The 22,980-nt window shown below is 48.7% G+C and overlaps 1 protein-coding gene across 1 annotated transcript in view; it reads right to left on the reverse strand.

The window, feature by feature from the left end:
- creb5b (cAMP responsive element binding protein 5b) overlaps window positions 1-22,980 on the reverse strand; it is a 665,061-nt gene that overhangs the window by 570,958 nt on the left and 71,123 nt on the right. The window contains exon 3 of the mRNA XM_085988619.1: window positions 3,923-3,994. Within this exon, the coding sequence (XP_085844745.1) occupies window positions 3,923-3,994 (72 nt within the window). The remainder of the gene's footprint in view (window positions 1-3,922; window positions 3,995-22,980) is intronic.

Here is a 22,980-nt window from a genome sequence, read left to right on the forward strand (position 1 = left end):
GTTTTATGACATTTCTTGTGTCTGTCAGGTCCATTGAATCTTTCATCTGGACAATGACTGCTGAGTCTCTCTGTCAATTTTTTTCTCCTCACTAGTTACATCTCTGGTTATTTTCTACTTTCATTATTCAATAATCTCATAATGCAAAACTTTCTCTCTAATTTCAATTTTCTCTACATCAAAACATTCTCCAAAATACAGTCACCATGACACTTTCTCATCCACCCCTAAAAATACATTTAATCATATAACAAACTGATTCAAAAAAAATTCAATATGGCAGAAAATCTTCATGGGGCCAAAAATCTGCAGCTCTTCTAGTGCCCTCCCACCATAACTCCAGGTCCTGCCTTTACATCAGTGATTCCGCGGGCCTTGTCAGGGTAAAAGCCTACACCTGCCCCTTATAAGGCCAGTGGCATAGGAGGGGCAGGGGCAGGGACTCCCAATGCCAGGAGTTCTCTCATCCCTAGCTCTCAGAGGGACCGGTGTATCATTGGCACTTGTATGCTTGGTGAAACAAGATAGACCAGGCTACTGATTGTTCTATGCAGGTCCCAGCTGAGAATCCATCCTGGAATCATGGCCTGGATCCCGAACAAAAAGTGGGAGCACTCCATAGTTCATTCCTTGGAGATACCCAGCACCATTCCCCCACCCCAACTTCCCCCAGAACCAGTAAGCTGTACTGCAATATACACCATCTTTGCCGGGCAGATGCCCCAGATGCACCCCAAGTTGCACAGGTGCCTGCCATTCTTATGTAAATAGATGGACCTCACAAACGTCTTCAGGGTTAGCGGCAGAGGTCCCAGGTGAACACATCCCAGCACTTATTCCAGGATGCATCTGCTGCAGATTTTTGGTCTCCATAAGTGTACCCATCCCATCTTCCTGTCACCTCCAACAGCTTCCCCCCACCACATCCCACCAGCCTCGTGACCATCTCCAACCTTGGATACATACTTTCTCAATACTTCACAGCCCAGTCAGCCAAGCTGAAACCCGATTTGTGCAACAAATACGAGAAAGTACATACATTATCGCACAAAGTCAAAATTTCTCCTTAGTGCCCAGAGTTGTTATAGGTGGCTCAGTTGAGAGTTAAAATTAAAGGGCCAGAAAGCCTATGCAACCAATCACAAGGAAAACTATTTCCATTGGTCAGTAAGTCAGAAATTAGATGGCAAAGATTTAACAAAATCACCAAAAGAACAAAGGCAGAGGTTAGAAGAATAGTTTTTGTGCAGAGTGTTGTTACGACATGGATTGCTTTACTAGAAACAGTTCTATAATAACTTTTAAAAGGGAAGTAAATAAATATTTCAAAAATAAAATTTTAGATGGGTATGGGGAAATGGCAGAGAAATGGGACTAAGTAGATAGCTCTTTCAAAGTGATGGAAGAGGCACATTTCTACGTTGTACATGGGGCCAAAGACATAGAGGGCTAAAAACTGTGTAGCACCCCCTTTGGGGCACTAACTTCGCTGGGGCGTTACTTTAAGCGTCCCGGAAAAACTAGCACCCCAGCAACGGAAATGGAGTGGTAGTGCCCCAAGAGGGAAGTGGGGCACTGCTGGAAGCGCCCCGCCTCCCTCTTGGGGTGCTGCGAGGGAATATCGCGGCGCTACATGCTGCAGCGCCATGACACGTCATGCCGCGGTATTGCAGGCCTTCCTCCTCTTCTTAAAGAGGAGGGGCTTTGCACAATGCGACCTGGGGCCCAGCTGGGCTGCCAGGGATCGGGAGTGCCGGCAAAAGAGCCCGGCACTCAAGAGAAGTGCCGGGCTCATGGAGCGCAGCTGGAACTCCGGTAAGGAGGCCGGGGCGGGAGCGGAGGCAGGTGCTGGTAGGCGGCCAGCAACAAAAATGGCCGCCCCGCACCTCGCCATTAAATAGTGCCTCCCCAGCCGCAGGTAGGCCCCCCTGACCCCTTCAGACATAGCGTCCAGCGGTAAGTCAGGGAGCGCTCCCAAAGATCGTGGCCGGGGCGCTGCGCACGGCGATGATGTCATTGCCGGCAGTGCAGCGGCACGGGGTGCTACCAGTTAGCGCCACCGCTAACCTCCCGCTGAATTTCGCGGGAGGCGTGGGCGGTGCCGCGCCCGGGCGTAGTTGCTTTGCGCCCCGTTAGCGCCCCGTAGTGTCATATTCATATGAAATAGGATACGGGGCAGCAGATAAATGGATCAGTGCACATAGAAGTAAGATAGTGGGGTCAATTTTAACCCAGAGCAGATTTTGGGCGGGTGAGAGGGAGGAGGCAAGTCAAGTGGTAAATGCACTCACTTGCCTAAATTTCAGGCTCGGGATATTTAAACTTCTAGACCTCATTTAAATGGCAAAAGTCCACTTTTTGCCAAGAACAAATATGAAGAGGGCACAGAGCGACCGCTCCATGGCTTCTAGGTAAGTGGCAGGAAGGGGGTTTCAGGGGAGTCTCATAGGAGGGAAGAGGGCACAGTCAGTCTTGGACAGAGGACGCCAAGACTTTCCTTGTGGGGCCTGGAGGAGCAATACTGCTCCTCCTGACGCCATAAAGGAAAGTTTTAGACATCAGAAGGGCCTCTTCTGTCTTCAGACCAGCTGTAGACCTGCTTCTGCCTAGTGGGAAAGACATAGCGGCTTCCCCTCTCAGATCCTGGTTAAAATTTCATTGCAGACATAATAGGACCCTGATTTGTATAAATTAATGAGGTTTTCACCTGCTTTAGGCCTCCCACTGGAAAACGGTCACGAGGACCAATTTCTACCCTATTATGTTATGTTCACAGCGCCACCTATTGGGGCAATACCTTTAGCATCTTGAGACCACTCACCGTCTTTAATATATAATAGATTTTTAATGTTTATTAATTTATTAGCTTTTCATATAACATTTACAATATTGGAATCATTCATCTATTTGGTATTAATATAAGTAAAAATGTTTTGTCCATAACTGTCTATTGTGTTACATAGATCTGACTGGTGTTTGCTGAGTTTATGACTATTAATACATTAATGCTCAAATGGCTGCCAAAAACCAAGCCCGACACTGCAGCCCAACTATCACTCTGCAGTCAAGCCCTCACCCTCCAGCTGCCCCTCTACTCCAACCCAAATCTGTCTAACCCCTCAGTAAGAGTCTGAGACCTCAGTCCGCAACTATCCTACGGTCCCCAACCCACCCCAGGCTCCAGTCCCCTGTCCACTCACAATTCAGACTATAGCCCCGTGCACAAAAATAACACACTCCCAAACAACCTCCTTTCCCCCAGAAATAAAAAAAATAATTTCTGCAGTTATCAAAGATTTGGAGCACCTCCAGCTCTCCGTGCAAGGAGAGAGGAAAAGTGCAATACACACCGATTAAAAGAATGACAGACAGACAGACAGAAAATGTGTGAGAAACACAGAGAGAAAGAACACAGAAAGAAGACGCAGACAAGGAAAGACTTACACAAAGAGAGAGTAGAGTCGTAAACAAACACAGAAGCTAAGAACCTCCTAAGAGTTGGTCCCGCTCTGCCACCACAACGTCACTGGCAGTACACGGCCCCCCATTTCTGTGCATAAATGGCCTTTCCACTGCACTTCTGCCAAAATTACAGTGGCAGCGCAGAGAAAAGACAAGAATTACAGACACACCAACAATAGATAGTCTGCGAGACATATACAGGGAGCAGGAAAGGAAGAATAGGAAATAGGTTTAGAGTAGACAGCTTCAGTTGAAGAGCTAGTACCAGCACAGACAGAAGTGGACTGAATGGCCTCTGTGCTATAATTTCTATGATTCTAATTAGAAAATGAGACAATTAGAGAGAAACATCTTAATTTTATTTTATGCATGAGCAATGTTACTGCTTATCAGCTAGTCGTAATAAAACATTGTTTCTAAGTATATTTAGCTAATCATTTGTACTGTCAGTAATACTCACCTGTGCACAACCTGGAGCATTGCAAACGAATGGCCGGTCTTGCTCCAAATTCATAACTGTCTTTGAATTAATCTGACAACCAAATACACAACAGCAAATAAATAAATAACATCTATATTAACATTTGAACAAGCTAGCCTGTATTTAATAAAGAAATGCAGTTAAGTTTTTCTCATCACAATCATCATGAGGATTCACAGCTCCAAAACACAAATTCAGTTTTTCATTTAATCCCTAATTAAACCTAATTGAGTTATATTGAAGTAAGACAACAGAGAGTCTTTAAAAAAAGTCAAACATCTGTTCATTTCAATCCAGGTAACAATGGTCACCACTTAATGGTTGCACTTGTGGTTTTCTCAGTCTGCACAAACCTGCAGTGACAGTGTCTAATTACACAATCTTAGTTTTCTGAGGCTAACAATCAGGTGCTGCAAATGGATAGGACTCTTGAAATTGGCACAAGGCTCTATTGTCTGATATATCAATCCCAGATGCAGATAGCATTTCTACCAATCAACACTACTCATGTCTCCAAAGTTTATTAATCCTATGTTTATGCAACCACCAAATTTTGAGTGGTAAGCACAATTTTTTTTCAACTTTGATATAAAGGTGCCTTTATTCCCCTTTAACCTTGCTGAGTGAATTCAACATAGCCGTCACTACCATTGAAAAGTCAGGTTTAAGCAGAATTTTAACCTCTCACCCTGCCAGCTGGTGTGAGTCTGCTTTGATCCCAGGTATGATGGGCAGCCTTCCTCTATGGCATCAGAGAAAACAAAGAGATGAGTATGAATCTACTGCAAGGGGTTGGGTGCAAATAAAACAAGTCGACCAAGAAACACATATACAAAATGCTCCAAGGATTGACAATTGTTTTATTAGACAATCATAGAAAACTGACTTATAGTAGGCTATGAGGTGACTGTCCTTTCACTGAACCGCTAACTGGCAGGTAACAATTATTTTGAAAAAGCGCTTCTGTGTTGCTCCAGACACAGATAGCAGTATCTTGCTGTCACAACAGTGAGGGAATAACAGTTGGATTGCCCAGAGGATTTAAGGGGTAATTTATGAATTTGCATCTCAGAATGGGACTTTGCCAACCAGGAGGACATATTGGGAATTCGGGATGGAAAATCACAGTGAGTGCGGCAAATTCCCATTGTGTTCCCAACATGCAAAGGTCTACGCTAGGAGAGCAAATTTGAAAATAAAAACCTTTAGTCACTATTTATTTCTCTTTCTCACTAATTTTCTACCTCCACTCCCATTCCATGCTATTGATTCCTTGCTGGGGTGCCGGGGTGATAATGTGGTGGTTGGCACCAGTAGGTCAGATGTGGGCAATCAGAAGCCTGCTGTGTGCTTAGTGCACATAAGGTGCCATCATGCGGCTGGGAAGCGCCTGTGCACCTGGCTTCCACTAGGCTCATTAAGACCCCCAGAAATATTTAAATTAGCTGCTGGCCCCATAATGCAATCAAAGTGCCTGGCACACAGTCAGTGCTCATATAAAATGGGCACTAGCTGGCAGATCCATTAATTCATGTTAGGTCCTCTTTCCTAAAGGCTACCCAGAGATTTGTATGTTTACTGCTGCTTTTGTTTGGCTTCATCACTGAAGCAAGCCTGACTTCCTTACCCCATCTCCTCTCTGGGGGGTTTTGCCAGGGAACTCAAATTGGCTGCAGTCTCTTAGCACCTATGGGTATACTATTCTATCTGCAGTTTTTGAAGGAGGAGGAGGACAATCAGAGGAGGCATGCAAGACATTTACACCTTAGTTTCTCCAGATCTAGTTGTTTTATATCGCTACCTGTAATGTATTATCACATGGTTTGGTATGAGCATGCTCAGTTCGCTCTGGCCTAATAAAACAAACACATGGACCAGCAACTCATCATGTCTCTGTCCTTCATTTGTTTTACCCAAGTATAGTACATTTTGGCGATGAGGATGGGATCCCAAAGCCATTTTTAGGGGTCATGGAAGGACACAGTGTTCAATCTTCGAGTGGACAAGTTTAAGGTGAATTTGTAACACCTAAACTGAATTTTTGTGATGTTTTACCATTAATGCTCATGCAGAATTGTCTGTGCTTTGCCTTTGCGTGTATGTATACACAGCAACAGCAGCGTTGATTCTCACATGGACACAGGTAGCATTCTGAGTCACTGTCCGACAGGATCAGGACAATCATGGCCGCGCCTACGGGATTCAACAGAAGCCTCGGCATGTATGACAGAGCTCACAAACCATTCAGTTCCTACATTGAGCGGATGGAGATGTTTTTTAGGGACAATAACATTATTGAGACTGAAGGTGCAGATGAGAATGTTCAAGCTCAAAATAAAGTAATTCGTGAACGGAAAAAAGCTATTTTTCTAACAGAGATTGGGCCAAATGTCTACGGAACGTTGACAAACCTACTCACGCCAGGGAAAGCAAAGGATGTGTCGTTTGAAGACATTGTTGAGAAACTCGAGGACCATTTCCACCCAAAGCCGTTAGAAATAGCAGAGAGATATAGGTTTGGTATCAGAAACCAAAAACAAAGTGAAACGATCAGTGAGTACATTGTAGCTCTTAAGAACCTATCTTTGCATTGTAAGTTTTCCACATTTTTGGATCATGCATTGAAAGATATGTTTGTGTGTGGACTGGTGGATGAGCACACACGGTCCAAGTTACTGAATATGCCGAACCTAATGTTTGACATAGCATGCAAAATTGCCCTATCTATGGAGATGGCATCTAAAAATGCTAGGGAGCTCCGTCCAACTCAAGTGACTAGTGCAGCTGAGGTCTACAGTCACAAAGCCATTCAGTGAATTGTTATCACTGCAATGGAAATCACTCACCACAGACCTGCCAATACAGAAATGCGAAGTGTTTTCACTGCCAGAAGAAAGGCGATAGTTCAACAGCTTGCAGAGCTAGATCTAAAGCAGGAAGTAAGAACCATGCTAGTGACAATGCAAAGCAGTGACAACAAAAGGGAGGAGTTCACAATATTGAAGTGAACACACCTGATGTTGAAGAACTAGGCACCTACAGTATCTATGCCACTAGCGGCAACACTAGCAGTCGTGTGAAAGATTTCCGTACAAAACTTTTGATCAATGAGCAATATATTGTATGTGTATCAACACAGCGGCGAACTGCTCTATCATCAGTAAGGACACATATGAGAGTAAGTTTAATCAAGTACCACTTACAAAGAGTACCATAGAGTTAAAAACCTACTCCAGAGAAATCCTAGCGACATGAAATAACAACAGAAAATGCTGGAAAAACTCAGCAGGCCAGGCAACATCCGTGGAGAGAAATTAGAGTCGACGTTTCGGGTTGAAACCCTTTTTCAAAACTGGAAAGGAAATGAAATAGATCGAAAGGAGGGCTGGGGAGGGAACAAAAGAAGTGAATAGACATTAAGAGGTATTCAAAACGAGACGAGATGGTGATAGGACTAGTAAAGAGACAAAAGACGGCTTAGATTAGGTGTGAAATGTACTGGCAGAATGAGAGACAGCTGCCATGTAAAAAAAAAAGAGAGGAAAGGTGGGGGGCGGGGGTGGGGGGGGAGGGAAAACCCAAAACAAAGGGGTGGGAAAAAAAAGTCAGTAAAAATGTAATAGGGGCCGAGGTTATGATCTGAAATTGTTGAACTCGATATTGAGTCCGGAAGGCTGCAAAGCGCGTAATCGGAAGATGAGGTGCTGTTCCTTGAGTTTACGTTGCGCTTCCGTGGAACAATGCAAGAGGCCAAGGATGGTGAGGTCCGAGTGGGAATGGAGCGGTGAATTAAAATGACAGGCGACCGGAAGCTCGGGGTCACCCTTAAGGACTGAACAGAGGTGTTCCGCAAAGCGGTCACCCAATCTGCGTTTGGTCTCCCCAATGTAGAGGAGACTGCATTGTGAGCAGCGAATACAGTATACTAGATTGCAAGAAGTACAAGTAAATCGCTGTTTCACCTGGAAGGGGTGTTTGGGGCCCTGGACAGTGGGAAGGGGGGAGGTATAGGGGCAGGTGTTACATCTCCTGCGCTTGCACGGGAAGGTGCCAGGCGAAGGGGAAGGGGTGCTGGGGGTGATAGAGGAGTGGACTAGGGTGTCTCGGAGGGAGCGGTCCCTACAGAATGCTGAAAGGGGAGGGGAGGGGAAGATGCGTTTGGTGGTGGGATCACTTTGGAGGTAGCGGAAATGGCGGAGGATGATCCGTTGAATGTGGAGGCTGGTGGGGTGAAAGGTGAGGACAAGGGGAACCCTATCGTGGTTCCGGGAGGGAGGGGCAGGGGTGAGGGCAGAAGTGCGGGAGATAGAATGGACACGGTCGAGGGCCGTGTCAACCACGGTAGAGGGGAATCCTTGGTTGAGGAAAAAGGAAGACATGTCGGAAGCACTGGTGTGGAAGGTGACATCGTCGGAGCAGATGCGGCGGTGACGGAGAAACTGGGAGAATGGAATAGAGTCCTTACAGGAGGTGGGGTGGGAGGAAGTGTAGTCCAGGTAGCTGTGGGAGTCAGTGGGCTTGTAGTGAATATTGGTCAATAACCTATCCCCAGAGATGGAGACGGAGAAGTCGAGGAAGGGAAGGGAATCCTAGAGACATGTGGACAAATGGATTGTACAGTTCAACACAATGGCCAGTCAGTAAAGCTGCCTATTATTGTAGTGAGCGCCAACTCTCATGGGCAAAGACTGGTTGAGAAAGTTATAGCATAGACTGGAAAAATGTCTTCAGTGTAGATGCTTCAAAGAAGCGACTCGACACAATGCTGAACAAGTACAAAAACATGTTCACAGACAGTTATGAGGGCATCACTGGGTATGACGCGCATATCTGCATCAAGTCCAACGCGAAGCCTGTCTATTGTAAGGCAAGGCCGGCCCCCTATGTGTTGAAAATTCAGGTGGAGGAAGAGCTAGCGAAGCTCAGAGAGAATGGAGTGCTAGTAAAAACTGACAAAAGTGAATGGGCTACTCAGATTGTGGTAGTGCCCAAAGCAGACAAAACTGTATGTTTGTGCGGTGACTACAAAGTTACTATCAACCAAGCAGTTGACAATGAGCAGTACCCTTTACCTACATCGCAAGATTTGTATACAGCACTCTCTGGGTCAAAGGTTTTCTCCAAGCTTGACCTGTCACACACTTAAGCTCAGCTGAATGTTGACAAAGTGAGTTAACAGTATCTCACCATCAACACACACAAGGGACTGTACTCATACACCAAGCTGCCACGTAGTGTAAAGTCCTCCCCCCAAATCTTCCAGGCTACAATGGATAAGATTTTGCAAGGACTTCCAAATTGCTTATGCAATCAAGACGATGTGCTGATCGCAACAAGCAGTGAGGAAGAAAATCTAGAAGTGTTAGATATAGTACTTCAAATGTTGAACGCCCACAATGTCAAATTGAAAAGGAGCAAATGTGCTTTTGTGCAGCCTGAGGCTGTGTACCTTGGTCTGAAAGTTGATGCAAATGGCTTGCAACCAGTGAAGGAAAAGGTTGTGCTGTTATCAATGCCCCAAAGCCACAGAACGTGTCTGAGTTAAGATCTTTCCTTGGAATGGTTCAGTACTACACACGTTTCTTACCTGAGTTAGCGACCATGTTAGCTCCATTGCACAAGCTCCTCAAGAAGGATGTTCAGTGGAAGTGGATGAAAGTGCAACAGGAAGCTTACGACGCTTGTAAGAGAAGTCTCTCTAGTGACTTGTGCACACAGAGCTTGAGCTTAAGTTAACATGTGATGCTTCCAGCTATGGTGTGGGGGCTGTCATAAACCATGTAATGGATGACTGCCAAAAGAAACCAATCATGTTCACATCGCGAACCCTCACAAAGAGCGAAAGAAACTACGCGCAAATTCAAAAGGATGCACGTGCCATAGTGTTTGGAATCAAGAAATTCCAACAGTTCCTGATCGGCAAAAAGCTTACTCTGAAACCAATCACAAACCGCTCTTAGCAATATTGGGGCCCAACCTACAATGGCTGCATCAAGAATGCAACACTGGGCAGTGTTGTTGTCACAATATGACTACACAATTGAATATCGCACTTCAAAGTAAAATGCAATCGCAGATGCTTTGTCCAGGTTGCCACATGAGGACTCGTGTGTTGGGAGTGAAGGTGCGATTTTCACGTTAGGTGCAGTTGACAAAGACTTTCTCGTGAATGCAACTGAGATTGCAGATAAGACTCAAAAGGACTCAGTACTGAAAAGAGCATATAAAAACACTTTGAATGGATGGACTAATCAGTGTATGGACACAGAATTGAAACCATTCCATAACCGTCGTACTGAATTGTCTTGTGAGCAAGGTTGTATCAAGTGGGGAAACAGAGTGGTGGTACCTACTACTTTGAGAGTAGAATTCTGGCCGAACTTCATACTGAACATCCAGGGATCATCAGTATGAAATCAATTGCAAGAAGCTTTGTTTACTGGCCTGGATTGGACAGTGACCTTGAATCACTTGTCAGCAAATGCAGCATTTGCCAAAATTGCAGAAACAAACCACCCAAAACTCCACTACAACCCTGCTCATGGCCAAGTAGACCTTTTCAGAGAGTACATGTAGACTTCTGTGAGAAAGCAAGATAGTCACTCAAAGTGGACTGAAGTGAAACACATGGGTTCAAATACTACAACTGAACGTACCATAGATGAGTTGAGGTCCATCTTTGCATGTCATGGCTTACCTGAAGCGCTTGTTTCTAACATTGGCCCTCAGTTCCATTCTGTTCTATTCCAAGAATTCATGAAATGGAACGGTATCAAACACACTCTTGTTCCACCATATCATCTAGCTTCAAACTGAGCAGCCAAAAGGCCAGTCAGAATAGTTAAAGAAGCTCTCAAAAAGCAAGTGTTGCAGGGTTGTTCGGGACTCAGCATGAAGCAACGTTTGGCAAATTTCTTGCTGAAGTACAGGACTGCTCCGCACACTACAACTGGACATACCCCAGGAGAACTCTTGATGAAAAGGAGATTGAGAACACGATTGAGTCTTGTTCAACCAAATTTGGCATCAAGAGTTGAACAGAAACAGTTGAGTCAGAAACGATATTATGACACCAATCAGAAAGAACACAGTTTCAAACAAAACGAGTGTGTTTGTGTTCTCAGTCCCCCTGGCAAGCCGAGTTCACACAAGTGGGATGTAGGAACCATAGTAGAGGTTGGTGGAACCAAGAGATATTTGGTTGAAATTGGTGACAAAATCCGAAGTGTTCATGTAGATCAAATGATCTCTGCTAAAAATGAACCAAGACATGATCGTGAACCACCTGATCATGAACACATATATGAGTTTGACTCAATTCAGACTTCAGTAACTGAATTACCAGGTTCAAACAAGTCTGAGATAGAAACAGGATCATCTTTGAGTTTGGAACCAAAACAAAACAGCCCAAAACGTTCTGTAAGGGGATCAGGAAGCCTCCACAAGCCTGTTATTAAACTGGATTTGTAGTTCATTTAAAAGAAAAATAGCTAGAAGTTTTTGTTATGTGGTACATGTAATGCTGGGAAAGCTGGGATCATAGTTTTGTTGTATTTGAGAAGGGAATACATACATTTTTTTTTAAAAGGGGGAAAGCAGTGTAATGTATCAACACATGGTTTTGTATGAGCATGCTCAGTTCGCTCTGGCCTAATAAAACAAGCACATGGATTAGCAACTCATCATGTCTCTGTTCTTCATTTGTTTTACCCATGTATATTACAATACCCATGTATGCAGGCTAAGGCAATTGTCCTGAATATGGACGAGGAGATCTGGATGTGGATACTATGGGGTGAATTTTAACCCCAAAAACAGGTGGGTTGGGATCAGGTGAGATGTTAAAACTTTTAAAATCTCATATCCGACCCCAACCTTCTCCAACCCGCCCACTTCCGGGTTTAATGGAGGCGGGACAAGGACCGGGCAGCCAACCCACTCCCAGGAGGTGGGTTGGCCATTTAAATATTATAATGAGGTCGGCAACTGTGCAGGTTTAACCCTGGCCGGCTGGATTTCCCAGGCCTCGGGAAATCCAGCAACTGAAGGAAGGGTGGGACAGTTTCAGGGAGAAGGTAAGTGCCTTTACAGCGCTGCTTGTGGACCAGGAAGAGCAAGAGTCCTTCCCCCTGTCTCCCAAGCTTACCCTCTTTCCTTGGATCGGACACCCCCACCCCATCAGACCCCCCTCCCCCATACAAACCCCCCCCCCCCCCAAGGGTCAGGGATCAGACCACCCAACCCCCCACCCCCCGACGCTCCCAGTAGCATCTGCCTACCTGGGGCTGCAGCCTGCTCCACAGTGCTCCCCGCCCGACTGGAAGCCAAGCCTGTCAGTCATCCTGGTGAAAAAATATGCGTGCGCTAGCATGCGGGGAAACCCGAACTTTGAAACTCCGCAGCCCCCGCCCCCCGCATATGCAACTGCCCCTGTCAAGATTGGGGCTTATGACTCACAATGGAGTATTCATAACGAAAACTAGGTCTGAGCTTAGGACCTTGTCCAAGAGGGCACTGCAGTGGCCACACTCACAATAGTGATCTGTGGTTTGGTCAGACAGTCCTTCAGTACTGCACAGATGCAGGTTATAGACTCTTCCATAGACACCATCAAACTTGTCAGTCTGTTTGGCAGAGTCTTAAATGACTGTGTGAGATGCTGATGCTGAACTACCAAACAGCATTTGTAGTCAGACTTTGAGGTCCAAGTCCCTGGACTCAGCATCAATAGGTGCTCTCAAGTTGGCCCTGCAATGTTGGGCTCCTCCAATGCCATCTCCATTTGCTCCTCCCCACTCATGCTCAGTGGCTCAGTGATTCTCTCCTGAATTCACTAACTGAACCTGTTGAGTTTGCCACCATAGGACTGACTGACACAGGGTTTTGAGAGATACAGATACTGGAGTGTCAGCTGTGGCTCAGTTGGTAGCACTCTCGCCTCTGAGTTTAGAAGGCTGTGGGTTTAAGTCCCACTCCAGAGACTTGAGCACAAAATTCTAGGCTGACACTGCAGTGCAGTGCTGAGGCAATGCTGCGCTGGTGGAGGTGCCACCTTCCAGATGAGATGTTAAACCGAGGCCCTGTCTGCCCTCTCAGGAGGACGTAAAAGATCCCAGGATCTTATTTCAAAAAAGAGCAGGGGAGATATCCCTGGTGTCCTGGCCAATATTAATCTCTCAATCAACATCATTCAAACAGATTATTTGGTCATTACCACATTGCTGTTTGTGGGACCTTGCTGTGTGCAAATTGGCTGCAGCATTTCCTACATTACAACAGTGACTGTACTTCATTGGCTGTAAAGTGCTTTGGGATGTCCTGAGGTCATGAAAGGTGCTATACAAATGCAAGTCTTTTCTTTTCAGTTCAGGGTGGCGATTGAGCTCTGGCCCTTCCTCCTCTTCGGCACTAGAAGAACATAATTTAGAATGCTGGTAGTAAGACATACAGAAAATCGATAGTAACACAGTCTAATGTGTTCTGCTGCATGGCTGCAGTGAGTAAGCAAGTAGAGAGATATATTAGTTTCATATACAGTTTAATTCTCCAACACAACAACCATTAACGCACAGCAAAAGTCTACGGGCAAGAAATTAGGCTCAGTAGCGCCCGTTTTTTGGGCGCTACGAGTGGCGTTAGGGATCCAAAATTGCGTCCGTGGTGCGCACGCACACTTCTGACATGAAGCGCCGCGGATGCAATTTTGATGAAGGCTTTAGCATGCGTGCAGTTAATGTCCACTGGAAGTATGCAGAGCAGGCAGATCAAGAGATCAACCACTGATTTGACACCAGCGCTGCCATTTTGGAGCTCAACGTTCCAGTCGACGCCCTCTTAAGCTTGCACAGCTGAACACATGTTAAGCAGCAGGAAGGACCCTCCACAAGCGCTTTTTAAAGGGATCATCAACTACTTACAGGTTAGTTGCTGGTTGATTTCATCTGGCTGTTGCTGCAATTCTAGAAGATTTTGGTGCTTGCCATAGTTGTTTCAAGTTGCAAAAGTCTATAGGGAGGGTGTGACAGGTGCTGAAATACTTTTTGTTGACTTCAAGACTTCTGCACAACCCAGTTGCTCCCAGACACAGGTGCACGAGTAGGCCTTCCTCTTGGAATAGAGCATGACTGGGAGAATGAGCAGAGGCCACACAGAGCAGGACAAGCTGCTAGAAGAGGGAGGAAGACGATGGGGAGAAGGACTCTCAGCAGGAGGCCATATCTACCCTGAGAGTTCAGAGAGCAATTCTCCTACCTGAACCTCAGCGAGGAACAGTATGCGAGATGTCTTCGCTTCACTAAGGAGGTCTTCACTGAAATGTGCCAACTGTTGCAGCCTCAACCGCCACTTCAGAGCAGAGCAAAAACTGCATTGCCTGTGGCTGTGAACATCACCGTGGCGATGGACTTTTATGCATCTGGCTCCTTCCAGCTGGAGCTGGAGATATTAGCAACATCTCACAGTTTGCCATCCGCTATTGCATAAGGGAGGTCACTGAGGCCCTCTATTCAAAGAGAGCTAACTTCATTTCATTCTCTCTTGCCAGAGATCAACAGGCGGAGCGAAAATGAGGGTTTGCTAGGATTGCGGCCTTCCCCATGGTGCAGGGCGCCATTGACTGCATGCACATCGTTTTACGGCCACCGCATGTCAACTCTGCCATGTACCGTAACCGAAAGGAATATCCAGCTGGTGTATGACCATAGGAAGCGCATCATGCAGGTCAATGCCCAGTATCCTGGCAGCAGTCATGATGCCTTCATTCTGTGGCAGTCCGCTGTGCCAACTGCATTTGATCCACCATGGAAAACCAAAGGGTGGCTAATGGGCGACAAGGGCGATCCGCTGATGACATGGCTCATAACTCTGGTTCGCAACCCACGCACACGTGGGCAGCATACATAAGATGAGAGCGATGCTGCCACAAGAAATGTGATAGAGCAGACTATTGGCAGGCTGATAGAATGATTCCGCACATGGATCGCTCTGCAGGACCCCTGCAGTACTCGGCTGAGCGGGTCTCAAGATTCATGGTGGGATGCTGCATGCTGCACAACCTGGCCATTATGAGGGAATAGTGCTTGCCACCAGCTATCAGGTGAGAAGCTGAGGAACAGGAGCACAAGGAGGAGGAGGATGTGGAAGAGGAGGAAAAGGAGGAAAAGGAAGGGAGGCGGGAACGTAGACAGCCCTTTCTGCCCGGGCTGTGCACAAAGAACTCATTTGACTGTGATAGCACTAACCGCAACCCCAATTGGGCCGCTTACCGCCACCCGTTTGCACCGCTGTCCTGGAAAAAAAATGGCAGGGGCCACTCTAATGCCCTTCTCTGGCACAGGACTTGGTGGCCGCCATTTTGGTGAGGGCCTTAGCACTGCTGATAGCAGGGCTGGCCCTGGACATGCAAATGAAGAGAGCGTGACGTGTTGGCAAAAATGTCGACTTCACATCACCTCAGTGAACTTCGACCTTAGCGCTGAGCTCAGCGCTGGGTCCTAAGCTTGTTCTGAAAACCAAGCATTCAGCAGACTGACAGAGACACTGTCAGCACTTCTCAAAGGGACACAAACATCTTTCAGGTAAGTTTGCATTTACGCTTTTGGACTGGATTTTTTGTTATTGAAGTAGTGGCTTGGTGCAATACATGTTAAAAGTTTTTAAAGTATGCAGGGGGTGCTTCTGGATGCTTGCAAGGCCTCAAATGGTAAAGGATGGCCTCTGAGAAGACAGAAAATGCTGGAAATACTCAGCAAGTCAGGCAGCATCCTGGAGAGAGAAACAGAGCTCTTGTCTCAGGTCGAGGTGCTGCCTGAGCTGCTGAGTATTTCCAGCATTTTATGCTTTCATTTCAGATTTACAGCATTGATGCGCCATCAATTACTCAAAAGACTGAGGTTAAGCGAGTAACAACCAGGCTTTTATTAACTAAAGAATGAAGGTCTTGTCTCGAGTGGTCGACCCGTCCAGAATACTAAGGGACTGGGAGGTAGTCACTTATATACCTGGAATAGTGGAAGGAGTCAGCCGAGGCATGTCCAGACCTGTACCTAGTGGAATACACATACACTTACAGACAGGTATAACAGTGGTTTACCACATTCACCCCTTGTTTAAAAATGAGTCTGGCGGGGTGAAGTGTATTTAAAAGTTCGTGTATTGGAGTCTCTCCGGAGGTCTTATCTGCCGCTGTGATCGACGTGGCGACGGCAGGGGTGGTGGAGCTTCTGGCGTCGCGTCCCGTGTAGGCTGGTGCACTGGAGTGTAGTCCTCGTGGGTGACGGGCTCAGGCGTGCCGGCTGCTGGGGTTGGATAATGGGTCGTGGGGGGGGGGTGGTAATGGGTAGTGGGTTACAGCGGTCCCCGAGGGTGCGAGGTCTCGTATGGAGACTGTGTCCTCCCGCCCGTCCGGGTACGCAATGTAAGCGTACTGGGGGTTGGCGTGGAGGAGGTCGACCCTCTCGACCAGGGGGTCCGTTTTATTGGTCCTCACGTGTCTTCTCAGTAGTACCGGCCCTGGGGACGTCAGCCATGGTGGTAACGATGTCCCCGATGTGGACTTCCTTGGGAAGACAAACATTTTCTCGTGAGGGGTGGCATTGGTGGCAGTGCAGAGCAGTGACCGAATCGAGTGGAGCGCATCGGGGAGCACCTCCTGCCAGCGGGAGGTCGGAAGGCCCCTAGACTTTAAGGCTAGTAGGGCGGCCTTCCAAACTGTTGCATTCTCTCTTTCCACCTGTCCGTTCCCCCGGGGGTTGTAACTGGTGCTCCTGCTTGTGGCTATACCCCTAGCGAGCAGGTACTGGCGGAGTTCGTCGCTCATAAACGATGAGCCCCGGTCGCTATGGATATAGCTGGGGAAACCGAACAGGGTGAAGAGGCTGTTCAGACATTTAATGACCGTGGCACTGGTCATGTCCGGGCAGGGGATAGCGAACGGGAAACGGGAGTACTCGTCAATGATGTTGAGGAAGTACACATTGCGGTCGGAGGAGGGGAGAGGCCCTTTAAAATCGACGCTCAGGCGTTCGAAAGGGCGAGTGGCTTTTATCAGGTGGGCTCTGTCTGGTCTATAAAAGTGCGGTTTGCACTCAGCGCAGACTTGGCAGTTCTTGGTCATGGTCCTGACCTCCTCGATGGAGTAAGGCAGGTTGCGGGCCTTGATGAAGTGGAAGAACCTGGTGACCCCCGGGTGGCAGAGGTCATTGTGGAGGGCCCTCAGCCTATCGATCTGCGCGCTGGCGCAGGTGCCACGCGATAGGGCATCTGGGGGTTCATTGAGCTTCCCAGGCCGGTACAAGATCTCGTAATTGTAGGTGGAAAGTTCGATTCTCCACCTCAAGATCTTGTCATTTTTGATTTTGCCCCTCTGCTTGTTGTTGAACATAAAAGCAACTGAACGCTGGTCAGTGAGCGAGGTAAATCGTTTTCCGGCCAGGTAGTGCCTCCAATGGCGCACAGCCTCCACAATGGCCTGGGCCTCCTTCTCGACCGCGGAGTGTCTGGTCTCCGGGCCCTGGAGGGTTCGTGAGAAGAAGGCCACAGGTCTCCCCGCCTGATTAAGGGTGGCGGCCAGGGCAAAGTCGGACGCGTTGCTTTCCACCTGGAAGGGGATGGATTCGTCCACTGCATGCATGGTGGCTTTGGCAATGTCCTCCTTGATACGGTGGAAGGCCAAGTGGGCCTCTGCCGTCAGGGGAAAAGAGGTGGACTTGATCAGCGGACGGGCTTTGTCTGCATAGTAGGGGACCCACTGAGCGTAGTAGGAAAAAAACCCTAGGCACCTCTTCAGAGCTTTTAGGCAGTTGGGCAGTGGGAGTTCCATAAGGGGACGCATCCGGTCCGGGTCGGGACCGATGACCCCGTGTTCCACAACACAGCCAAGGATGGCGAGGCGGTCTGTGCGGAATATGCACTTCTCCTTGTTATATGTCAGGTTCAGGAGTTGGGCGGTGTGGAGGAATTTCTCGAGGTTTGCGTCATGATCCTGCAAGTCATGGCCGCAGATGGTCTCATTGTCTAGGTAAGGGAAAGTGGCCTGCAGCGCGTTTTGATCGACCATCCGGTCCATCTCCCTTTGGAAGACGGAGACCCCGTTGGTAACGCCAAAGGGAACCCTAAGGAAGTGATAGAGGCGGCCGTTTGCCTCAAAAGCAGTATACTGGCGGTCTTCAGGGCGGATGGGGAGCTGGTGGTACGCTGATTTCAGGTCAATGGTCGAAAAGACGCGATACTGCGCGATCAGGTTGACCATGTCAGCTATGCGGGGGAGTGGGTAGGCGTCCAGCAGGGTGTAGCGGTTTATTGTTTGGCTGTAGTCGATGACTAGGCGTTGTTTTTCGCTGGTCTTAACGACCACAGCCTGGGCTCGCCAGGGGCTGGAGTTGCCCTCAATAATCCCCTCCTTCAGGAGCCGCTCCACTTCGGTTTTGATGAAAACCCTGTCCCCGGCACTGTATCGCCTGCTCTTTGTGGCGATGGGCTTACAGTCGGGGGTGAAGTTAGCAAACAGTGGGGGGGGGTGGGACTCTGAGTGTGGAGAGGTTGCATCTGGTGCGCGGCGGGCAATTTGGAGGCTGCTGGCTGCGGACTGTGAGTGGGGGGAGGGGGCCACCGTACGCCATCGTAACGCTTTTGAGGTGGCACTGGAAATCCAACCCCAGTAGAACGGCAGCGCAGAGGTCGGGCAGGACCAGGAGTTTAAAATTATTGAACACAGTCCCGTCTACTACTAGTGTCACCACGCAGTAGCTGCCAATGTCCGCTGACTGGGACTCGGAGGCCATAGAAATCCGCTGGTGCGCAGGCAGGACTGGGAGAGAGCAACGTCGCACCGTGTCGGGGTGGATGAAGCTCTCTGTGCTTCCGGAGTCAAAAAGGCAGTTTATTGCATGGCCGTTTACCTTAACGTCCATTTTGGACCGAGCTAGTTGGTGCGGTCTCGTTTGGTCCAGCGTAACAGAGGCCAGCGTAGGGGTCGGTGTGTCGCTGTGGGTATCAGATGGGGGGGGGGGGGTTGGCAGCCTGCTGCGTCCCGGCTGGTGTCCAAGATGGCGGCGTCCATGATTCCCATGTGGCTGGAGTCGTCCAAGATGGCTGCTGCTGCGGTGGTTCGCACATGGCTGGGGAGGCCCGAGATGGCGGCCCGCACGGCCCACACGCGGCGCTGTTGGGGGCCCAAGATGGCAGCTCGCACGGCCCACACGCGGCGCTGCTGGCGTTCGGGGTGGCTTTGGCCTTGCAGACGCTGGCGTAGTGTCCCTTTTTCCCGCAGCCCGAGCAGGTCGCATTCTTCGCCGGGCAGCGCGCTCTGGGGTGTTTGGCCTGGCCACAGAAGTAGCATTTCTGGCCTTGGGATACTGCTGTCTGGCTTTGGGACACTGCTGCGGTAGTTGGGCCATCGTTGGGCTGTGGCTGGGGTGGCACGGTGCTATGGGGCTGTCCTACCGTGTCCCAGGTTGTCGTTCCCCGCGGCGTCCACGGTGCAGAGGAGTAGGCATCCATGCCCCGGTAGGCTGCGTCCAGCGTTAGTGCAATTTTGGAGGCTTTGTCGAGGGTGAGGTCACTCTGCTCCAGCAGTCGCTGTCGGGTGTAGTTGGACCTGTGGCCCGCTACGAAGGCATCCCGGATCAGTTCCTCCGTGTACGTAGTGGGCGTTACCGCCTTACACCCACAGGCCCAGCCAAGCACGGACAGAGCTTGGAGGTATTCCTCAGTCGATTCCCCAGGTTGATGCTTGCGACTCCCCAGTAGGTGCCTGGCGTATACTTCGTTCACAGGGCGCGTGTACTTGGTCTTGAGGAGCTGGAGGGCGGCTGTGTACGAGGTCGCGTCCCGGATGACTGAGTACACTTGGTGGTTCACCTTGGAGATCAGGACAGTTTGTTCGCATCCGTTACGACCGCAGTGGAGGCAGTCAGGAATGTCTCGAAGCACATGAGCCAGTGAGCAAACTTGGTGGAAGCGTCCGCTTCCCGACTGTCCAGGTCCAGGCATGCTGGTGTGAGGATCTTCTCCATTATAAAAAATTTAGTTAATAAAATTGATGCGCCATCAATTACTCAAAAGACTGAGGTTAAGCGAGTAACAACCAGGCTTTTATTAACTAAAGAATGAAGGTCTTGTCTCGAGTGGTCGACCCGTCCAGAATAATAAGGGACTGGGTGGTAATCACTTATATACCTGGAATAGTGGGAGGAGTCAGCCGAGGCATGTCCAGACCTGTACCTAGTGGAATACACATACACTTACAGACAGGTATAACAGTGGTTTACCACAAGCATCTGCTCACGGAGGGAAGAGAAAGACTCAGAAGAGGAGGAAGCAGAAGAGGAAGAAGCAGAAGGAAGGAAGCAATCCAGACAGCCCCTTTCTGGCCGGGATATCTGGGATGGAATAATCCACCTGCGATACCAGTGACCACAACCCCAATTCCCCTTTCAACATTTGTCCCACGCCTTCCCTTCCCTCTGCTACTGACCATCACAGCGTCTTCTTGGCCTCAATGCTGAAATAAAAGCCACCAAAAAGCAAACTTTTCAATCCAACTTTATACATCTGTCCATCCAATATGACATCAAGAAATCAACTCATCACCCTATCCTACCGATGTCCCGCAGTGCTACCCCAGTGACTGCAGCATGGCTGGTGGAAGGCTGCTGACTTTCAGTGGGGGACACTGCAAATGGCCTTGCTGGTCGACCTTGAGGAGCAGATGGTTGGGAGTGTGAAATTGAGTGATGGTGTTTCTTCTTCTTCACTCTCCTCTCCCTCTTCTTGGTCACCCACTGGCTGGGCAGGCTGCATTTCTTGGGTCTGTGAAATGAGGAAGGCACAGGGGTGGAGTGGTGGTGAGGGGACGGCGGGAAAGCAAGAGGTGTATGCGAGAAAGAGGATATGTATGAGGATACCAACATCTTGCATCCTTTCAGCCTCGCCACTGGACAAACACTCAGCCATGCCCCTGCTAAGAATGGCCAGCACCATCTCCTCCAAGGGGTGAGGTAAAGTTAGGAATGGGAGGTGTGCCTCGTGTTTGGCACAGATTGTTGGTAGGTGAGTAAATGGTGGGGGGGGGCGGCAGGTGGAGAGTCGTGCATTGAGCAGTGTGTGTGGCTAGTGATGCAGTTGGTAGGAAAAAGCTTTTGAAGATGCATTCACTGACCTTGACCACTGGTTTGAGGTCATGAAGCTTCTTTGGGCACTGGAGCCAGGTCGTGGGGGCAACACTGCTGGCAGTGACGGCCTCGGTCCCACTTTGTTCTTTCTGGAGCGCCTCCTGACCCCTATGGGTAGAGAACCTCTCTTGCAGTGTTTACCCCCTGCACAAAGCTGGAGTGCTGCATGCAAGACCCTGGGTGCCCCTTCCCTGGCTTGCTGAGCCATTCGTGTCAGCGTTGAAGCACATTTCCCATTTTTTTTAGGTGCGGAAATGAATTCAGCTTTAAGAGCTGAAGGCTCCCATTTGGAAATTCTTTTTAATGTTAATTTTTTTTCAGAAGGCAGTTGAGTTGCAAGGGCGAAAAATTGCCTATTTTTACATCAATTTTATCTTTTTCATTTCAGAAGGCATTGCCCCTTTAAGAGACCGACAATGCTTTCTGAAATGACAGCCTTGCTTTCAAAGCAGGCTGTTCTAGCTGCAATGACGCTATGGCCACACTACAGTTGGGCCTCCTGCTGGATGAATGCCACCAGGACAGCGTTGCGCAGTGAGATTAGCGTTGGGCTAATGTTAATTAGTCCTCAGCGCCAATTTTTCGGTCTTACCAGCACCACCATTTTCGGTGGCCGTTAACACCCGCCCACGGTGGCACCGGCAGCTTTTGTGGTGTTCACGAATTTCTAGGCCCCTGTCACTGACCATCACATCATCCTCTCGGCCACAATGCAAAAATAAAAGCCACCGCAAAATATACATCCCAAACCAAATTTATCAATCAAATCATGTCATATTGCATACAAACGTCAACTAATCGCCCTTGTGCTTTCCGTTAGTGCCTGTCTTCTGTGTGCCTTTGCCTGTCCTAGCGATCCTACACGGTGCTACCCCAGTGGCTGCAGCATGGCTGGTGGAAGGCTGCTGACTTTCAGTGAAGGAGACTTCAGATGGCCTTAGAGGATGACTTCGAGCAGTTCTGGGCCAAGAAAGCCCGGCTGCAGACTGCACCATTTCGGCATGGGCGGCAACAGTCTGGGCTGGTTGGCTGACAGGCAACAGAAAGGACACTGGCGTACTTGCAGGAGTGGGAGGTCGAATGCTGTCTTCCTGAGAGAGGACAGCAGGCTTCTGCTCCATGGAGACACCACCACTCCCACGGGGCAGCACCTCAGCAATCCTAGTAATCTGTTGGAGGTCAGGTTGCTGGACTGCCGTGACACCCTGCAAGCCCTTTTGCACACTGGTATCTGCAGCTATGAGGGCAGCAGTCTGAGATTGCACAGCAGCAAGCTGAGTTTGCATGACAGCATTCTGAGCTTGCACGGCAGCAAGCTGACCTTGTATGACTTCAGTCTGAGCTTTCACTGCAGCACTCAGACTTTTGGTGGAAGCTGCTAGTTCTGCAATGGAAGTTGAGACATCAGCCATCAGATGCTGCATCATGGATGGGTCTACAAGTGTGCTAATGGAGTTGGACACCACTTCCATGCTGGAAAGGATGGGCTCCAAGCTGTATGCAAATCCCTGTGCCAAGTTGCTGTCAGACTCCGCCATGCTCCTTGACATTGAACATACTCTTTCTGGCAGGCTTCCCAAAGCATCAAGCATTTTGTTGTGTATGCCTATCAGCATTCTTCTGTAGCCTGGCCCGTCAAAGTCCTCATCTGAGTCCTCTGCAGCAGAACTCATGTGTGACCTCGCCCTCTGGTGAGCTTGGCACCTATTCTATCCTTGCCCCCTGCCCTGGCTGCAGTGCACTTGTGCCCCTGTCTGACCATGTGCAGATCCCACCTCTAATCTATCCTCTAAGATACGTACAATGTCAGTATCTGAGTTGGTGGCTGCGAGTGTGAAATCAAATATGTTTATCTTCACTCGCGTC

The sequence above is a fragment of the Somniosus microcephalus genome, chromosome 5 (assembly GCF_052327205.1).
Source record: "Somniosus microcephalus isolate GS21.2 chromosome 5, FLI_Smic_1.0, whole genome shotgun sequence".
Taxonomy (NCBI): Eukaryota; Metazoa; Chordata; class Chondrichthyes; order Squaliformes; family Somniosidae; genus Somniosus; species Somniosus microcephalus.